The sequence below is a fragment of the Triturus cristatus genome, chromosome 5_2 (assembly GCF_964204655.1).
Source record: "Triturus cristatus chromosome 5_2, aTriCri1.1, whole genome shotgun sequence".
Lineage (NCBI taxonomy): Eukaryota > Metazoa > Chordata > Amphibia > Caudata > Salamandridae > Triturus > Triturus cristatus.
In genome coordinates this window covers 468,646,449-468,665,864 of record NC_140588.1, presented here as the reverse complement: position 1 = coordinate 468,665,864, position 19,416 = coordinate 468,646,449, and the positions used below count along the sequence as shown (strand labels likewise).

At 45.4% G+C, this 19,416-nt stretch overlaps 1 protein-coding gene across 1 annotated transcript in view; it reads right to left on the bottom strand.

Annotated features, from left to right (window-relative positions):
- YAE1 (YAE1 maturation factor of ABCE1) overlaps positions 1 to 19,416 on the bottom strand; it is a 210,472-nt gene that overhangs the window by 40,118 nt on the left and 150,938 nt on the right. The window contains exon 3 of the mRNA XM_085607437.1: positions 5,618 to 5,739. Coding sequence (XP_085463563.1) covers positions 5,618 to 5,739 — 122 coding nt within the window. The remainder of the gene's footprint in view (positions 1 to 5,617; positions 5,740 to 19,416) is intronic.

Sequence of the window (19,416 nt, the reverse complement as noted above, 5' to 3'; positions counted from 1 at the left end):
ATCAATGCCATGTCTCCATACGTAGCCATGCACTTTGTATAGATTAGACGGGTTTCTCATACTCCAAATGTTCCAGGATATGACCCTGTATCCATTGTAAAATCTGTTGATGTAACTAGCATGACTTTCAGGAGCTGCAGGGTGGTTGCCTCCCATCGCCCCATCATTATTCTCAACATCAGTACCAATGTCTTGCCTATGCTGTTTATAAATACACGTGCCCACTATACAATGTCACACCTGATTCAAAGACACACATATCTCTGAAGCACCATTCGCATACCATAAAGAACCTGGGAAATAACGGTTCTCGATAAGGTGGGGAACTGCCATTGGCCAATCAATAAAATGATGCATGTCTGATCCGCCCAGCAGCCTCTCATGTGCTCCTGAGCGCATTGGAAAGGGCTTGAAACCCACAGAAGATGGCCAACAGGAGAGGCTTAAGTGTACGGAAGGCCTCCAGGATGGAGTTGAATGACAACGTGGGCAGAGAAGACCAACTCAGATGTATCTAGTTGGCCATGTTAGCTTGGCCATGCCCCATAACTCAGATTCTCGGGCACATTTCAAAAATGCATAGCTTTCCTTCATACCCATTTTTTATTAAGTTAGATTTGACATCATGAATTGAATAATGGTTTGTACACAAAGAAAACTCGTTCTAAACTGCAGCTTGGTTGTTAGCTAACCAATAATCCCTACTATATCCCTGCAACCAGAAAAATGCAGATTGACACAACTACATATTACATTTGCAAATCAGTCTTGACCCTATTCCTCATGGGAATAGTCCAGCCCCGACTGCCAAACCAGGTCCTCCGTGGACCGGAAACAGGCAGCCTGGGACTGGTGTCTGGGTATCACCCCTCATCAGCAAGGCTAGCTCGAATCCAGTGGTGCAGTGAGCACGGGACCCACGTCTGGGCATACCCCTCTCACTTGGGGTGACAAATGCAAAAGAAACAATTGATGGACGGAATGCTTAAGAATGCAAACATTCACCCCCAGGCATAAGGCTCTGGGTTTAATCCATCATTCTTTTGGTCACCATGCCCCCCCAAATTGGACCCAGCCATATGCAAATCAGTCTTGACCCTGTTCCTTATGGGAACAGTCCAGCCCGAACTGCCAAGCCAGGTCCTCCCTGGACCGGAAACAAGCAGCCTGGGACCGGTTTCGGGGCATCACCCCTCATCAGAAAGGCTTGCTCAAATCAAGTGGTGCAGTGAGCATGGGACCCACGTCTGGGCATACCCTTCCCACTTAGGGAGACAAATGCAAATGAAGCAATTGATGGATGGAATGCTGAACAATGCAAACATTCACCCCCAGTCAAGTGATCTGGGTAAAATCCATCGTTCTTTTGCTCACCATGCCACTACAGTTTAGACCCAACCATATGTAAATCAGTCTTGCCTATGTTCCTCATGGAAACAGTCAAGCCTGGACTGCCAAGCCAGGTCCTCCCTGGACCAGAAACAAGCATCCTAGGACCGGTTTCGGAGTTTCACCCCTCATCAGCTAGGCTAGCTTGAATCCAGTGGAACAGTGAGCGCGGGACTCACGTGTGGGCATATCCGGCACACTTAGGGCAAGAAAGCAAAAGACACAAGTGTGGACGGAATACGAACAAATCAAAACATTCACCCCCAGTCAAGAGATCTGGGTTAAATCCATCGTTCTTTTGCTCAATATGCCACCCCAGTTTAGATCCAGCCATATTCACATCAGTCTTGCCCATGTTCCTCATGGGAACAGTCAAGCCTGAACGGCCAGGTTAAGGCTGCTATCGCCGCCGGGGTCTCCAACCAAATTGCTCCTGACCTCTTATGGGCCACAATCAGATCTAAAGGCTGCTGCCTAACTTAGTGCTTCTCCTATCTGTGCCTCCGGCTTTAATAGGTGCCCACAGCCCCACTGCAGGGGAGGTTTCCCCCCCCCAATGGATGCAGACTCTGTCCTCTGTGCTTCACCTCTTGTGGCATGCCCAGCCTGCTTAGCGGCCAGTGACCTTTGGGCCAATTCACAGGCCTCCCAGTTTGTCACCCGCCACCGCAGCTGGGCCCATGGTTTCGCAAGGCCGCCACCTTCCTTGACTGTGATCTCCTCCTATCAGATAGCACCTTCCAAGACTACGTAGGTCCCACTCACAGTACTGCAACCCACCGCTGTGCTACTAATTCCACAGGACCACAATACGGTGCCCCAATGAACCCACGGAAGATTGTCAAAAGGGGAGGCTTAAGTGTCTAGCAGGCCTCCAGGATGTAGTTAAATGACAGCGTGGGCACAGAAGACCAAATCAGATGTGCCTAGTCAGCCATGTTTGCTTGGCCATGCCCCTAAACTCAGATTCGTGGGCACATTTAAAAAATGCATAGCTTTCCTTCTTACCCATTTTTTATTCATTTAGATTTTACATCATGAATTGAATAATGGTTTGTACACAAAGAAAACTCGTTATAATCTGCAGCTCGGTTGTTAGCTAACCAACAAAACCTACTATATCCCTGCAACCAGAAAAATGTAGATGGCCATAACTATATATTACTTTTGTAGATCAGCCATTATGGAAAAACACAGAACCTGCAAGAAGGTAGAAACCACACAAATAGGAACTACTGACTAACACTTTTAGTAAATTGCCAAAATACTGGTGAAAAAAAGTTGTTTTTCATTTACAACTCTGACTGTTCCCAAAAGCTGGGAAGAGGGTGATCTTAAAACAGCAAATCTTTTGTTAATGCCATTTTTAGAAAGACAAATACACACTTTATTGTACAACATGTATACCAATTTAAAAAAACGAAATATCCACTAAGATTTGGTACCTTCAGATTCTTCAATGTGGAGGGGAAAAACAGGATGCAAATTTGGCCTGGATATCTTTAGTGGAAAAATGTTATCAAGGCTTAAATGTGAACTACCTCAAATATCAAACAAGCAATAGCATAGCCAATAGGTCTTGCCTTTGGGACCTTATGTGTTTAGCCAGAACTTTTGGCTATGTTGTAGAGCATTGTGGCTGCTGTGCATTATGTTGAAAAGTTATAATAAAAAGTGTTAAGCATTTTTGTTACCTTTATACAAACCAAGATGACATTATATACAAATAAACAACCTGATTAAAAAAAGATTTTAACATACAACATATCTTCTAGCTTTTTTGTGCTTTCACTGCCGGCAACTTCTTCCTGCCTGTTCTCATGCTTGTTTGTTATAATTTTTTCTGTAATGGGGGAACGAGCCATATATAACGGGGGAGAGGAGGTTGGAAAACAGCTTCATATTGAAAATGTTATTTGCCATTGAATTGGCCGGGCAAGTAAAACGCTCTTGGCTGACATCTGCTGAGCTCAGCAACAGGTCGTAGTCTACTGACTGAGGTCATGTGAGCGCTGCAAAGTCCTGGTAAATGAGGCACTGCTTGTAGAGCCAATAAAAACGGCAACAGTGCTGTATACAATACCATGTTTAAATCTTTTTCATATTACTATTAGACCGTAACTTCATGTAGAACATAGGATGGAAGACTTGCGTTTTGTGCCTCATTAGCAGGTCTTTGAACGTAAAAACTGGCTATTCACGATCTAGCACCAACACACCGTAGCTTCATATTGAAAATGTTACTTGGCATTATAATGGCTGGGCAAGTTAAACGCTCTTGGCTGACATCTGCTGAGCTCAGCAACAGGTCGTAGACTGACTGAGGTCATGTGAGTGCTGCAAAGTCCTGGTAAATGAGGCATTGCTTGTAGAGGCAATAAAAATGGCAACAGTGCTGTATACAATATCATGTTTAAATCGTTTTGGTATTACTATTAGACCGTAACTTCATGTAGACTATGGGATGGAAGCCTAGCGCTTTGTGCCGTAAAAGCTGGCTATTCGTGGGTGTAAGATAAAATCACGAGCAGCACTAAGGCCTTGGTGAGTTGGGCAGCAACTCTTCCCAACAGCAGACATCTCTGATGGCTGCAGCCTGGGGTGCGCTGGAGCACTGGCGTCTGACTGTATGATGTACAGTGAAGGCGCAAGAGCAACTTACCTAGTGCCATTGTAAACCGGGATGTAAATCGCGATCTCATCACAACGCTTGAGACAGCACAGGAAATGGGTGGCTGCGCAACACAATGAACTTTGGTGGGGGGGTAATGAATTCGAAGTTCCATTGAGATACTCCAATCTCAACAAAATAAAGTACGATTGCGGTTGGTATGACAGTGTACCAACTCCCTTCAAGAGGACACGACTAGAGTGATGCTAAGGGGCATGGTTGGGCCATGGCTGCCTGTTGTTCTCTGAAAGCAGACCTCCTAGACTACTGCCTACCGGGGAAAGGCCAGCGGGACAGAATGCGCTGTTTCCGTTGAAATTATTGTAGCGCTCTACACTTGGGATACCCTGTCTCTGAGTTATTCTGCTCAAGCACTAGTAGGCCTCTGTCATACCCCGTCTATGTCATGGGCACTATGCCCTCCAAGTATTCTACCCACGGTGTCCCTGTGGCACTCTGTCCCCGTGGTGGTACATTTGCCCCTGGTATTCTTCCATACTCTGTGTTGTCTCTATGGTCCTCTGATCCCTGCATCGGCTTGGCCCGGGGCAGCCCGCAGAGGCCCCCCATGAGAGGGCCTTTGTTGGCGCAGCTGGAGACAAACGGCCGCTTATTGTGGGCGTCAGGAGAGCCCGTGTTGGGGCAGAGGGAGAGCGGCGGGCCTCTGACAGCCTCGGAGGAGGGAGGGAGTGAGGGAGGGCCCTGCAGGTGATCGCAGAGGTCTGAAGCCGTACTCACATGCTGAAGGGAAGGAGGGGTGGGCAAGTGACTGCTGCGGTGGCGCGTTGACCAGAGGAGGAGTCGGAGAGGGGTGGGCCAGGTGACCGTGGTGGCAGACTGAGCGTGGGCGCGAGGGAGAGAGGAAAGGAGCAGGGGGAGGGAACAGGTTACTCACCTCACCTGAGGCGGGAGAGGGTGCGTCTTGGCTGCATCATGTGAGAGCGGGACGGGACTGCAGAGCACCTCCTCAGGCATGCATTTAAAACAAGCGCGTGGTCGCAAAAGTGAAAGCGACTGAGCTGGGTTAATTAGTAACCCGATACTGGAATGCAGCTAATTGATAACAGATGGTGCTGTGTGGCAGACTGCGCGTAACTGCAAGCCCCAGGCCGTGGGCGGCTACAATTCCAGACAAGGTGGGACATGCACCCGCCTGGGCCCAATTGCATACTGTCTTTCTTAGAAAGACGCATGCAAAGGTCAATAGGGGGAGATTTAAAAAAAGCACACGCACAAGCATGTGTTTGGAATTTGAAAGCCCTAACTAAATGTTTTGCAGAGTAGCGCATGCGCACTGGCTCAGGCAAGACCTAAAAAGGGCTTGCAACTGGGTGGGGGTTGGCACTTATGAGGCGGTAAGAAGCCTCAGTACTTATGGATTTCACAGGGTTAAATCCTTTCTGTTCCACAAAGGGCAACAAAGCTCGCTTATTTCACCTACTATGTTAATATAATATTTTCAACTACACCAGTTCATAAACAGAGGAATTTTCCACGAATGTAAACGGAAGTTACATATGCATGATTATTCTTTGTTCAATTAAACAAAATACTCACCACAGACATCCTTTAAGTGTTCCACTGGCCATCAAGACAGCCAAGCCTTCCCTGTAGCCTTCATTAAAGCCCTGCTGAAGTGAATCCGCTTTCCCAGCATCTACTCCATCACGATAACCTTCCTATGTAAATCATAAAGATTACATACGCTTGAATAATAATAATTCAACAGAACAGCATAAAAGCAAACCATTGACCTCTGTCCTCAAAACAACTGTAAAAATGCAATCTCCTCACAGGTCATCTCTTCTAAAACACCCTCATAAGCTGCAACCTAGTCAAAAAAAGGAATTAGCGACCATCTACTGGCTACTGGTGGATATAGAGGATGGCGATTTTGCGCTGCCGGTGGAGTTGTGGGGAAAATACTTGGCGGAATCATCGTTGGAAAAATACTGGCAAGTATCTATGGCTATGCTTTTAAAATCCGTTAAACCTGCGCATCTGAGGAGAAATCATCTCTTTTCCATTCATAGAGCGTATTGGTCACCCTTAAAGCTGTCAAAGTTTGGGAGAAGAGGTGAAGTCCCCTGCCCGAAGTGCAGCAACACGAAAGCGGACGACGTCCACATGTTTTTAGAATGTATAAATTTGCAAACTTTTTGGAGCGAAGTGAGTAAGGCGCTGTCGCAAATGCTTATGTTGCATGTAAAGGTAAGCGTTTTACTTGTTATCTTCGGTCAATTGGAGTCTGAGGTAGGTAAATCCTACTAAAGGTCAGGCAAGGTTAATCTTTTACATTATATTGCTGGCGCGCAGGGAGATCTGCAAGCTATGGGTGTTTCCACTTTCTCCTAGTTTGTACAATTTGTTGGTCTCGATGAAAAATGTAGCCACCATAGATGGGATGAGTCCGTGAGATGTTAATTTTTGGCTTCCCTTCATTGAATGGTGTGATGCTTTAAATGATAATAGTTAGGTTTTCAGAGGTCCTATGATTACGCATTATCAGCCTCACCAGACATTTGGGTCCTTGCAGTTTTGTCTGCTGGTCGGATAGGGCGAGGGAGAAAGCAGACAAACAGACAAGAGGGTAGATGGAGCGTTGATTCCAAGGGCCATCAGAAATCTCGACCTCCCTCTCTACTCGCACCTACCTGTATTGCTGTAAAGCATAAGAGAGTAGAGGCATTCGGGTGGCCATCAAGATGTGCAAGTGTAAGAACGTCATTGTTTTTTCTTTCCACTAAAGAGTCTTATGAGGACAAAAAAAAACACCCTCATAAAATGGCACTACATTTGAAAATCGAACTATCCAACAAAAGTCTTGCATAGTAAATGGAGCACACAGACTCAGATATTTTACTGCACTTCTATGAGGAATTTCGCTGGAGTGGAGGGACGCAAGTGTTTTTGGCTTTTGTTTGCCAATTACCATGAGGCTTCATACTTCAAGTAAGACCCATAGAATCTGTAATTGCTGCCGGGCAAATGCTGTGAAGGTTAACATACTACTTTTTTAGGTCTTGCCTACACAGCATGCATGCGCTGCTTAGGAAAAGACCTTTAGCAATCGCTTCAGCTTTGCTGCCAAAAACGTGCACGCATTGCATGGATTTGAATGCAACGCGTGCACGTTTGGCGATTGCCTTGTGGGAGCGAGATTTCAAACCATGTGTTAATTACAAACATATGGTTCCTGCTCGCTCCCGCAAGGGAAACAGGTGCACGACCCCTCGTCTCTCTCCTCCCCTGCTGCCTCTCCTCATCTTTTTTTCCCCTTCGGCGCGAGCGATGAGGTCCCCGAGGTTAAGATAACTTGGCACGAAACTTGAATATATAAAAGGGACCGAGCTATCGGCTCCGAGCCGACACGATGTAAAAATATATATATTAGAGAGAACATTCATATGTGATACAAAGTGACGCTACATTAGGTACACTGTTTGCCGCTATACGATTTTCCAGGAAACCATTCAAACACTTCTCTTCATAATAACAGCATCAGACTTTTTGCGAAACGAGTGAAAAATGAAAGGGCACAGTTAAGAACAGCTGGTAGCATAGGTTGTCAGATCAAGCAGTAAACCCTGCTCATAAACAGCAAAATGAATATTTCAAACCTATCTCCATGGTAACTCAGCCAGAACCCGAAGAGACCCAGGCACTTGATCCCAAGACATCAACACGGAAGCCTGGTTTTAAATAGCATCCCCAGACAGGGCTCCACAGTAGCTCAATTCCATGCGTACGGTTTCAAAAACATTCCTTTGGGATTCGGCCAACTCAAAGGGGGCGGGAATGAGATTGGGGCAGGGGGGGGGGAGGCGGTTTAAGTGTTTCCACCCAATAATAATAAACAAACCTGTATTGGGCTTACACAATTTTCCTTCCGATGCTAGACACTAGAAACCTAAATCCTTGCAACTCCCATAATTAACCCTGAGATCTACGGCCCTCAATCAAGGCAAGACCCACCCACCGTGGAAGCAGCCAATGGTTGCGTTTCCCCAGCCCTCCCGAAAACATTATCTAAACACCGTCCCTGCAGGACCAAACATTTCCTGCTGGCCACATCGGCATGTACCTCCGCACGCTGGAGGTCTGTGCTGCGGCTCTGCCTCGCTCAAGTGCAAGGCTATGAAGTGGCGGGAAGAGGAGGTAGGACAGAATGCTATAGGATAGCGAGCGGGGAATCTGTGGCGCCCTGTCCTGTAGGAACGAACGGAGAAGCCAATGCGCTGTGCTCATGTTACTGGAGCTCCCAGCCCAGTCCCCATGAACAAATCTTCTCTGAACAGAGGAGGCACGAAGCTGCTACAGGCAGCGCTTGCCTGTTATGCGCGGTGCGCACATCGCGAAATGGATGTCTGTAGTTGCGCAATAACGGAGAGCGTACCGAGAAGGGCTCTGCTTGCTACGGGGCATAACTGCGCACATCAGAACGGAATCACCAGGTCTACGAAAGCGGCTGTGGTGGGCTCCCCATCTCCCCGTAAATTGGTCACTCGTATCTATCGCCATACGCAAGTAGTGGCTCCGGTGGAGGCGCCTAAAGCTCTGCTGCATTGGAACGGGGAGCTCCAATCTGAGATATCGGAGGAACAGTGGGACTTCTGCTGCGGGCAGCTTACCGAGCTCTCGCCGAACTATAAGTTACGTTTAATACATTTTAAATATCTGCATAGATTTTACAGAACCCCCATCAGCCTGAAAAGGATGGGACTTAGAGAGACGGATGAATGTTGGCGTTGCGGGTCTGCCGCAGCTTCATTCCTACATATAGCGTGGTCCTGCCTGAAACTAGACAGCTATTGGCCTCAGGTTTTTGTATTGGTAAACCAGATTGTGGGCCGAGCGGACGTCCCTTCCCCTTTGCTTGGGCTACTAGGTTATGTCAGAGACACTCCGCCAGCATCGCGTAAGCTGCATGCATTGCTTCTACTGTTTGCTAAGCGACGGGTGGCTATCCATTGGGGCAGGAGGGGGGTGCCCACAGTGAAGGGTTGGCTGGCGGATGTAACGTATGGTTGCACGCAGCTCGCCACGTTCTGGGAGTTGATGCCGGCTGCATCCAGGCCCAGGGACATCTGGGATCCGTTTGTGTGTTGGGCTCGAGAACATCAGCACAGGGAGTCAGAGGCTGGTGGCTTGAGTGAATGATACTAACGGGGGGGGGGGCGGCGGTGGGAGGGCGTGGCATTCCTCTCTTATCCAGCCGCGGAGGCGACACCTGTAACACTTGCATGGCCTTGTTTGCTGTCAGTGTCTCCTTCCACGGTTGCTCTATCTAGGTGCCGTAGCTGAGAGTGGTGGTCTTCTGAGTTCCTGGATTGTGTCTAATGGTATGTGGTCCCTATCACGATATTGACAAGATGACGATTGAAATGTATCCTCTTTTGTATGATACCTACTAGCATGCTGTATGTTCCACGCTAATGATGCTAACTGGCAAGGTTGTTGTTTGTATTTTTCTGTATTGTAAAATGCTCAATAAAAAAAATTAAAAAAACAAAACAAAACAGGTCTACGAAAGCGACCACACCATCTGAACGAGACAGTGTTATATGAAACCCTCCTAAAGACGTAAATAGAACCAAAACGCAGAGGCGTTGAAGTGCGGCCAAACAGCCGCCTACCTGCAGGGGCTGAACGGGTCATCCATGGCTCCTGAGGGCTCCGTCGACAGGACACACAGCCACAACTCTTCTTTTTCGAGTCCAACAACTCAAAATGGTGGCACATGCAGGCTGCAAGCCCTCGGAGAGCTCTCCCGAGTTTGTGCTGTGACCCAAGCTTTCACGCTCAGCACAGAAACTTCCTCCTCAGTCTGACAGCACTGAGCATGTGCTGTAACACCCCCCCCCCACTCCCCCTCCTCCTCCTTCAGCCTGCCTCATCCACAGCGAGCCCAGCCAGGCAATCAATCTCCAGCCTGCTGTTTCCGTAAATAAAGCCCAGTACAAAGCCTCGCACAGCATACCAAGCTAGTGTGCAGAAAAGACGGGGCGGGGCCAGGGGGACTGTGACCGGCAACACAAGGGACCGGAGCACGGCCCCCAGCCACCACAAAGCATCACGCAGCACTGATAGTGTGGGGAGTGCAACAGAACATGGTGGACGGGGGGCACTATGCTTACCACTGCATAGTGTGAGTACGACCTGCAGTAATGGACAGGCATATGGGGTGCACCCAATGCAGAACCTCGCACAAGAAGACCGCACCACAACCGACCACCACAGACCATAGCACAGAATTAACACATGCGCACGAGCCACTCTGCCAGGACATCCCAGTCTGCGCAATGCTTTAGCATTTAAAATGCATGTACTACTCGCCGAAAAAGCGCTTCGACTTGTCAGTGGTAGTAAGCGCTATATAAACGCAATTACAATACAATACAATACTCCAAGCAGACATCTACTTGAGTTGAAAGAGGTTATTCACGCTTGATCGCAAGCGGCCGACATTATTCAAAACTTGAGACACCATTCTTTAGCAACTGGCGATAATCAATTACTCCGCAGGACCTCTACTACCTTAGAATATTAGACCGCCCCGCCGAAGGGTAGGCTTAAGGCTCTACCTTTGCGAATTCTTGTTAGCCGGCCAATAACCGGCATGGGCTGCAAGTGCTGTGTCATTTATAGGTAACCATTTCTTTACATGCTAGTTCGCCCTGTCATTAGGCATCTCCAGTCCACAACTAGTGAGATAACTCAGACCAGATTACTACTACTGCCCCATCCGTTTTACAAGCTCTATCACAGCGTCGTAATGTCAGCCACTACGCTTCTCCTCTCCAAAGTTGTCCAGACATTGACTCCTTGCTGAATCACCACTATAACAGACGTGGCCTGTCTTGCCAATCAGTCTTTTATTGTAGTGATCTGCTGCCCCAATATCACGCCAGCGTTGCAGCGCCACTCAAAGTCGGTATTTGTCATCTGTATGCCTTTGAACTACCGCTCTCTAGCTGGTCACTTCTCCACACTGTTCATGTAGGGATGATCAATGTGCCAGACCTTCCTTTTGCTGTCCTTGAATCCTGTTGAGACAGAATGCAAAAGTAGGCACCGGCGAGGGAGAGGTGGCGGGGAGGATTTAAACTAAGTTGTGCCCCCACACAGGTCTTGTAAGTTATAGGCTGCCACCACCTGCCATTATCCCTCCTCACTGTGAAGCCATTGCAACTGCGACAATAAGCAAAGAACCAGAGCTGGATCACTTAGAAAGCACAGCTTGTGCCAGTGATTGGTGCAGGACTGCCATAAATTGGAATCTGCTTAGGTATAGGCCGTCTGCATGCCTGAACACCACCTGCCCTTCAATAGACTTGATGTTCATGCAGTCTCTCAGACGGTATAATGGTCAGTACTTATGATTAACTACACAGTACATCTACGCAGTCATCTCTGCCTTCCTGTTTTTGATTTTTTGGGTGTTAACTAAAAATGTCCAGTCATCTACCTGTATATATCAGGGGCCCAGACAAGAGATTTCTGCCATATGTGCTGGAGCCTAACAAAAGAAACGACAGAAGCAATCTGTAGCCCTTAGGTGGAAATGGGTATTTCTATACAGAACAGTGTCCATCAAGGTTTCATTGCAGGAAAACAATACAAATTAGTCATTGTAATATAATCTATATGCCACAAAAATATTGAATGGATAGAGAGATGTATTTTCTCCAAAAAACCACTGAGACGAAAATTAACCAGTAGAGGTTTATAATTTTGCAGCAAGACATAGACCAATATTTTGCATTAAACACTTTTGACAAAAGTGGCAGTATTTTTGTCACATCTTTAGGAAACCCTATGTGCGCATATGTATGTCTGAACAAAAAGAAAATCTGTAAATGTGTTATCAAGGCAGCAAAGTAAACAGATGAGCGCAGAAGGATTACTGAGCAGCACTGTCTTTATTACATCCAAAGGGAACCAAACATTACACACTTCCTAAACAAAAAAAGCCATAAACCATCAATTAAAACATTGTGCCGTCAAATTAATCACAAAAAGCATACTCTCACAGTTAAAACAAATGGACTACTTCCCCATTACTGAAATCTAATGGGAACACGAATTGGACAAGGTAACCATTCACAAAATGCCATGGCCATGAGGTCGTCTAAACCAATAAAACGGTCTGTAACCACCTTAAAAACTATTAATAATTCATAATCTTCTACCAGTCTTCATGGTCTCAGAACCTAGAATAATTAGAGATACTAGTTATGCAGTGGATGCAATCCTAAGAGCATGCTGTTGCAGCTCATCAATAAAGTACACCAAAAAAATTAAATGACATTGCATCGCAAGTCAAACCCAGGCATATAAATTCAAATCGTTCAATGGCTCTACATTGAAAATTTCATTCCAACGAGCATCAAGCATAACTGCATAAAATAGGGGAAGAGTACATTATCCTTTCCTGTTACAAGTAATATCAAACTCCCTCTCAATTGAGCACAACCACAAAATGTGTTAAAATATCAATAGGTAAAGCAATATGTACAGCAGTAGTATAAATTCTTACAGGTCAGTTTTAATTAAGTAAATTCCACGTTGCTTTATGACTACTGAAAAGGAGATGTGCCATGATTTTGTTCAACCCTGAATACAATGCAGCACAAAACTTTCTATACTTTAGTAGTATCCCTAACCTGTTGTAGAATGTATCAATTAAATAGTAACCTTAAAAAGAGAGGCGTGCAATAATATGCTTTAACTTTTAAAAATGTAATAGAGTAAATGAGTGCATGAAGTAGCTGATAGTGTTAAATAAGACTTCAAAGGTCTCTCCAAGTTTAATTCAAATTCAACAGGCATATATTTATTTATATAAGCAGGAGGTACTTAAATAATAATTAACTCATTTACCAAAATTGACTTTTTTAAATGCTCAAACAGAACACATGCATGGTCAAGTTGCAAAGTCAAAGTGTGTAGCCATCTGCTGGTCTATACTGCACAACCAACATCCATTTGCAGTGAAATGAGTCATATGTAGTAGAATCGCATTCTTCACTCGTTCTGATTAATTTGCTGAAACTATATAATACCTTCAAAGGTCATATACCACTGCAGGACATTTTATCTGACAAAGAACTTGAACTACGTTCTTTTGAGTATCTGCGAAGTGGTACTATAGCACCACTAGAAGAAAACAACAGCACTGTTTGAGCATGAAGTAACAAACTGCTACCAATTGTAGTGCTTCCACTACACCGCGATGCAAATCAGTAGAAGCAAGGAACACAGACAGTTTTATGTAAATTGATGCACTGCCATGTCACAAAAGGATCCACTTGTCCCACGGCAGATGTTAAAGCAATTCTCCCAATTCTAGGCCCTTTTCGATTAGAATTATGCAATTGCTTCATTTTTGAAGCATTGCAGGAGTAGAAACCGGCATGCACGTTTTATACTTTAAAAGCAGGATTCAAAATCAGGTTGAAAAGGCAGCCTTCACACACAATATTCGGCTTGCTCCTGGAAAACAAACGATCCGACGCTTGAGATAAGACAAACAAGCATTGGCATAGCCAATAGGTCTTGGTTTTGGGACCTTATAAATAATAAGTATTTAGTTATGCAGCACAATATCATTGGCGTAACAACATCAACTGTTGCATGGCTAAACACTTATAAGGTCCCAAAGGCGAGACCTATTGGCTATGCCAATGCTTGTTAATAGTTGGCTTGGAAAGGGGTAAAGATTTAAGGGATAATCATGGGTTTCCGTGCGATAGCCAAACCCGTAAAGTGAGAGGGTGCTTTAGGCAGCTTTCAACTCGATAACCTCCATTTTCATCCTCTTAAAGCTTTTTTCAAACAGAGATATTCAGCTTAATTGGTTGCATTAGTTTGACAAGGGCTACCCATCACTCCTCAAGATACAGTTCTCGCTTTATTTCATGTGAAGTGCTAAGCTTTGGTCATTCACATGATACTGACCACTCCAAAAACGTGGATAAAATGCTTAACAGTTATTTCAAAATATGCAACTACAATTGTCTCGATCTGACACTCCTTCCATGTGGTGTTATTACAGGAGACCTGGGCCTTCGAGTCTGTGCCAATGGAGGGTTTCTCCAATTTATTTACTACGGCAACTAAATATCTAAAATACGGGCATGCAAAAGGGAGTCTCTCAATCTATCGCCAACCAATGAAACAGAAGGCAAAGAGGTAGAGAGCATAGAGGAGGGTCTGCAAATTATGGAGCCGGACCTGAAAAAATCTGCTGGTCTTCTTATCACTATCGTAATAGTGAACATTTATATCCACCCCAGTAAAAAAGCGGGAGTGGAGCTCTCAGCATCTCTGGCTGAAAAGTTTATGAGCTTAAAAAGTGAGCAAGCCGATATCAATCTCATAATCTCAGGCGACTTTAACATATGCCCCAAGGGGGCCGCAGCTTCAAATGTAATCTTGACAGCGCAAGATCAATATTGGAGTATACCATACCAAGAGAAATTGACATGGCACAAAAACGACAAGAAAGGCCAGCTGTTACTAGGTAATGTGGAGCACCTTGGACTTAGAGTCTTGAAAGGTCGCTTAGCCAGCAATAAACCACCAGGACCTTCGTATCACTCCAAAGCAGGAGCAGCCCTGATAGACTACACTCGGTTGTGTCTACCTCTAATGCAACACGTAATCTCCTTTGACCTTGGCAGGAAGATTGACCGCGACCATCACTCTCATTAGATAGTTCTAACAATCTCCCCAGGAGAATACGAACCTTTAGCCGAGGGGGCGACATTATCCTACACAATCAGCAATAAGAGGATCAGATGTACGCCTACCTCCCTGCCACACCTTGTCCACGGCGCCATGGTACCTGGAAGAAGAACCACCTTATCAGGGAGATAACTTGGTGAGTAAACCAACTCTGGAGGGCTCAGAGGAGGGAACCAAGCAATCCGGAATTATTGCCATAAGTCTGGATCTTTTGGTACGAAAGCGAAAAAAGATCTAAAAAAAGCAGAAGTAGGATCTTTTGAGAACTAGGAACGATGTGTTCTCTGCAAAATTGCTATGCGACATAAAGAGAAACAACTCTGCCAGTCTCTGGTGAACTGTGAACTCCAACATCTCAGAAGCTACACGGGTCCACTTCTTAACTGGGCCCTTCAATCCGATGGGCACAGCTCTCTTTAAAAGTAACTCAGTCACCCATAGAATCAGAAGAGAAACACTGAAGCGAAAGATTCATATTGCGATCCATACACACACTGCAGACTGGGATAAAGTATGTGCACGGTCAAACCGGGATAAGGAGCAGCACACAGGGGCAAACAGCTTCATGGGCCCCAGCACAACCACATCATCAAGGATGACAAGTGTCCCCTCGGAATCTCAAACGTTAAAGAGTCTGGAAAGTCAGAGAGCACCCAAACTAGCAATCCGCTCACATACCATTCAGAACCAAATTTCCAAAGGGCGCCGAGAAGGGGCCCCGGTCCAATGAGATTGCACCAGCAATCTTTAAGAAAGAACTCTACTAATGGACAAATCAGCTTGAAACACTTCAATTTTGTCTTAGATAACTGCAGGGCCCCTGCCTCATTCAATGGCTCAGTTATCTCGCCAATCTTTAAAGGGGGTGATAAAGGAAAACCCGAGAAGTACAGTGTAGTGGCCTTAAAAGACAACAAAGCAAAATATTTCTCAGGGACTATGCTAGAGGAATTACACATATGGGCTGAGGAAAATAACAATTACACTGAACTGGTGCTTGCCAGCAGGACAAAAGTGGGGCTGCAACGACTCCTGGATGCAACCTTGAAATATTCCAATAGAAATAGCTTGACCATAAACATGAAAAAAATTCAAACCCTTACACTCCAAGATAAATGTCTGAACATCTACAGTTGGTTTCTGGAAACTGAAAAGTTGGAATCAGCCAATGCGTACAAGTACCTTGGAGTGTTATTCAACCCCAATGGAGGGTTTGCAGCCCAAACTGACGAAATTAAAAGGAAATGCAAAGCACTGGCATTCGGTCTAGTTTCACTGCACAGGAAGATGAAGGGCTCTTCACTCTCTCCAGTCTTGCAAGTGGTGCAAGCTAAAGTCCTCCCCACGATGGCTAATGGGAGCGAGGGTCTGAGGGGCCGGGAAAGCACTGAGTTGGATAACACAGTACAAAAATCTTCAGGTCCATTTCCCACCTGTCGGTTCACACGTCCACTACACAAATTAGACAGAACTTGGCCTAGTGAAACAAACATTGGGACAGCAGGTGGCATTCATGAACTGCTGCCATGGCCTCAAACTCGCAAAGGAGGGCTCTCTAGGCCACTATCTCTGGCTGGTAATCATGTGGAGGGATTGCTCACCCATTAAAGACTTCTTACATTGGTCCTTCACTACCCTTGACCTCATCCACTTGGGCCCTCAACCTGCGCCGCAGCAAGCTAAAAAGAATGATAAAAATGAACACCACAGCCCCTTCTCTTCTGGAAGACAAACAATCTCCGACAAGGCGAAAGCCATGGGTGGCTAACACTCAGCAGCTACAAGAAGGTATCTCATCAAGGCTATTTAGAGATACCCCACAGTAATCATATGAAGTAACAGTTTTTAAAATACAGACTAGGGATATTGCCTGCCTTAAAGCATTACCCGCCTTGGAGAAGAAAGGATGGTCAAGGACATTGCAGGGGAAAATAATTCACGTATTGTGCCTCTGCGAAGCCTCTTTGGAGGATCGCCGGAAACTTCTATGCAAAAATGTAAAGATGAGAGGGATAAAATCATACAAAGAGGTGGCTGTAGCATGTTTTAATCCTAGAGACTTGAGAGTGAATTGTGCGTTGGTTAAATTTCTCCAGCTAGTGGAGAAAAGGGTATTGGCCATAGAACGTAACAGAGTAACCAAGGCCTAGCTGCAGTAGGGTGCAATCCAGCTACGGGACTCTTCTTGTGTAATTTGTAGGGAAGGCACGTAGGAGCACTTTGCATAGCACTAAGGCACTTTAAAGCATAGGCACAATTGCACCTTCAACTTGGTGCTCCCCAAATGACACAACATTAGCTATGAGGCTGCTAGAGCACGTTATACAGTAACAAAACCTCCTTTTGCAAATTGACACTAATGCACTTTAAATCAGGCCCCTCTCAACAGCATGACCCGACACAATCCTTTGGCCAAAGTTGAATGGAATCGTTTGTTGATAGCCAAAAAGCATTTTAGGGGGCGTGGCTTGAACGCCGAGGGAAGATGGCGGACCCGGCTTGAGCTCCGCGTCGTCGTGGGACTCGGAACAAATTATTGTCATCTTTCTGGCAGTAGGGCTGCTTTGAGGGACGGTGGAGTGATGAGGACATCGCGGTGAGTCTTTCAACCGCTTCCGTTCTAATTTTTTATGCACCTTGAGACTTTTACTCGTATCAGCGATTTCTCCTCATCAGAGATGCGAGCGGCCGCCATTTTGTCCCGTTTTTTGCAGCGCTCGCTCTCTCTTCATCAATCTTTGTCGTTTACTCAAATGAAGCTGTGTTGCCTTCTACCAGCTGCTTTGTGATGCCTGAAGCCCACCTCTGGATGTTTTATCGATATTTTTAACAGTTTTTTATTTCTCTTCACCTCTACTGGATACTGCAATGCTCTGGCCCGCCTCCTACTTCAATATGCAGGTGCTCTTTGTCTATAATTGATGGACTTTTTGCATTCAGTCTTGGGTACACTGTTTTTTTATTTTTTTATACATCAGTGCAAGGTCCCTGGGGTACCTCGGTCCTGTTCAAGCCTAAGCTCAAGTCCATTCCCAGTCGTCACTCCCTGAGTTGATTCAGTGCACCTGTGTGAGTGGCGCACTTACCTCCCTGCATTGCAGCTCTGTCAAAATTTTGCTGCTTTGGTTTCACTTTCTCGTTTTTCTTTTTTGGTTTGACTGGCTGTTGTTTTTGGTGATGGCTAGTGAATCCCACTTGTCCAGACCATCGGTCTCTGGCACAAAACCGAAAAGGCACAAAAATGATCCGCCTTCACCAATTTTGTCATCGCAAAATCCGATCCTGGATACTATTTTGGATGAGGTTCGTGGCCTTCAGCCATTCATGACTGCCACCAATGACAAGCTTAGGCAAATTGAGGAAAGATGGATTGTTATGGAAAGTAAAGTTCTTGATCTTGAACAACGAGTTAGTGACATTCAAGATATCTCGGCTAAGATTCCTCATCTTGAACAAGAAATTGCGAAACTAAAACTCCACACCGAGGACCTTGAAAATCGCAATCGCAGAAACAACCTACGCCTTTTTGGTCTGCCAGAAAATGTTGAAGGGTCTGACTTGGTTTCATTTTTACAGAAATTTCTTCCAGAACTTTTAGACCTTCAGTCATTGTCTCATCCTCTCAACATACAAAGAGCGCACCGCTTGGGTCGACTTCAGCCATCTGCTAGTAAACCTCGTGGTATTATAATGTTGTTCTTGGAATTCACCGAACTAATGCAAGTTTTGAAGGCTGTCAGATTTAAACGTCGCCTTACTTGGTCTGGTCATAACATTTTCATTTCTCAAGATATATCTAATGCTACTAACGCCAGACGCAAAGAATTCCTTGCTCTTCGGCCTCAAATGCGACAACTCAACATTCAATATGGAATTCTTCATCCATGCCTCTGCAAAATCACTCATGAGGGTCGCTCTCGCTCTTTTGAGGATCCGGATAAACTCAGACTTTTCCTGCAGACCTTTTCTTCGCATGGCATGGACACTGACTCCTGACTTCATTTACATTATCGGATTGTTCCTGCTTTAATTGTTCTCTTTGACTTGCCTGTTTTCTTATGTTGATTCCCTGTCCTTCTTTATTCTTGTGAGGCTTATAGCCCATTTCCTATTTTTGTCCTCTGCTACTGCTTTCATTGTGGTCCGCGTCCTTCGGTGTCACCACGTTTCCCTGCTCTTAGATCTCCTTTCTTTTTTCAGATCTGGATGTTCGTCCTTGATCTGTTTGCTTTTTTCTTCTTCCCCTTTCCTCATCTCCTTCCTCTTTCTTTTCCTCCTTTCTATTTTTCTTTCTTTCGTTCTCCCTCATTTCTACTCTTGTTTTCTAGGTCTGGCTTAGTTCATAAGATTTGTCTTCATGTTTTACTGATTGTAACATGTCTTCTCTTTTTTCCTCTTGTCAACCCTGCAGTTTTATGGTCCTATGTTCGTACCTTCCCCTGGTCCCGGAAATATGGTTAATGTCGTGTCTTGGAATGTTCGTGGTCTGGGTCACCCCGTCAAGCGTCAAAAGGTATTGTCTCATCTAGCTAAACTTAACACCCAGGTTGCTTTTTTACAGGAAACTCATTGCAATGATAAAGAATCACTTAAACTCAAACGTCAAT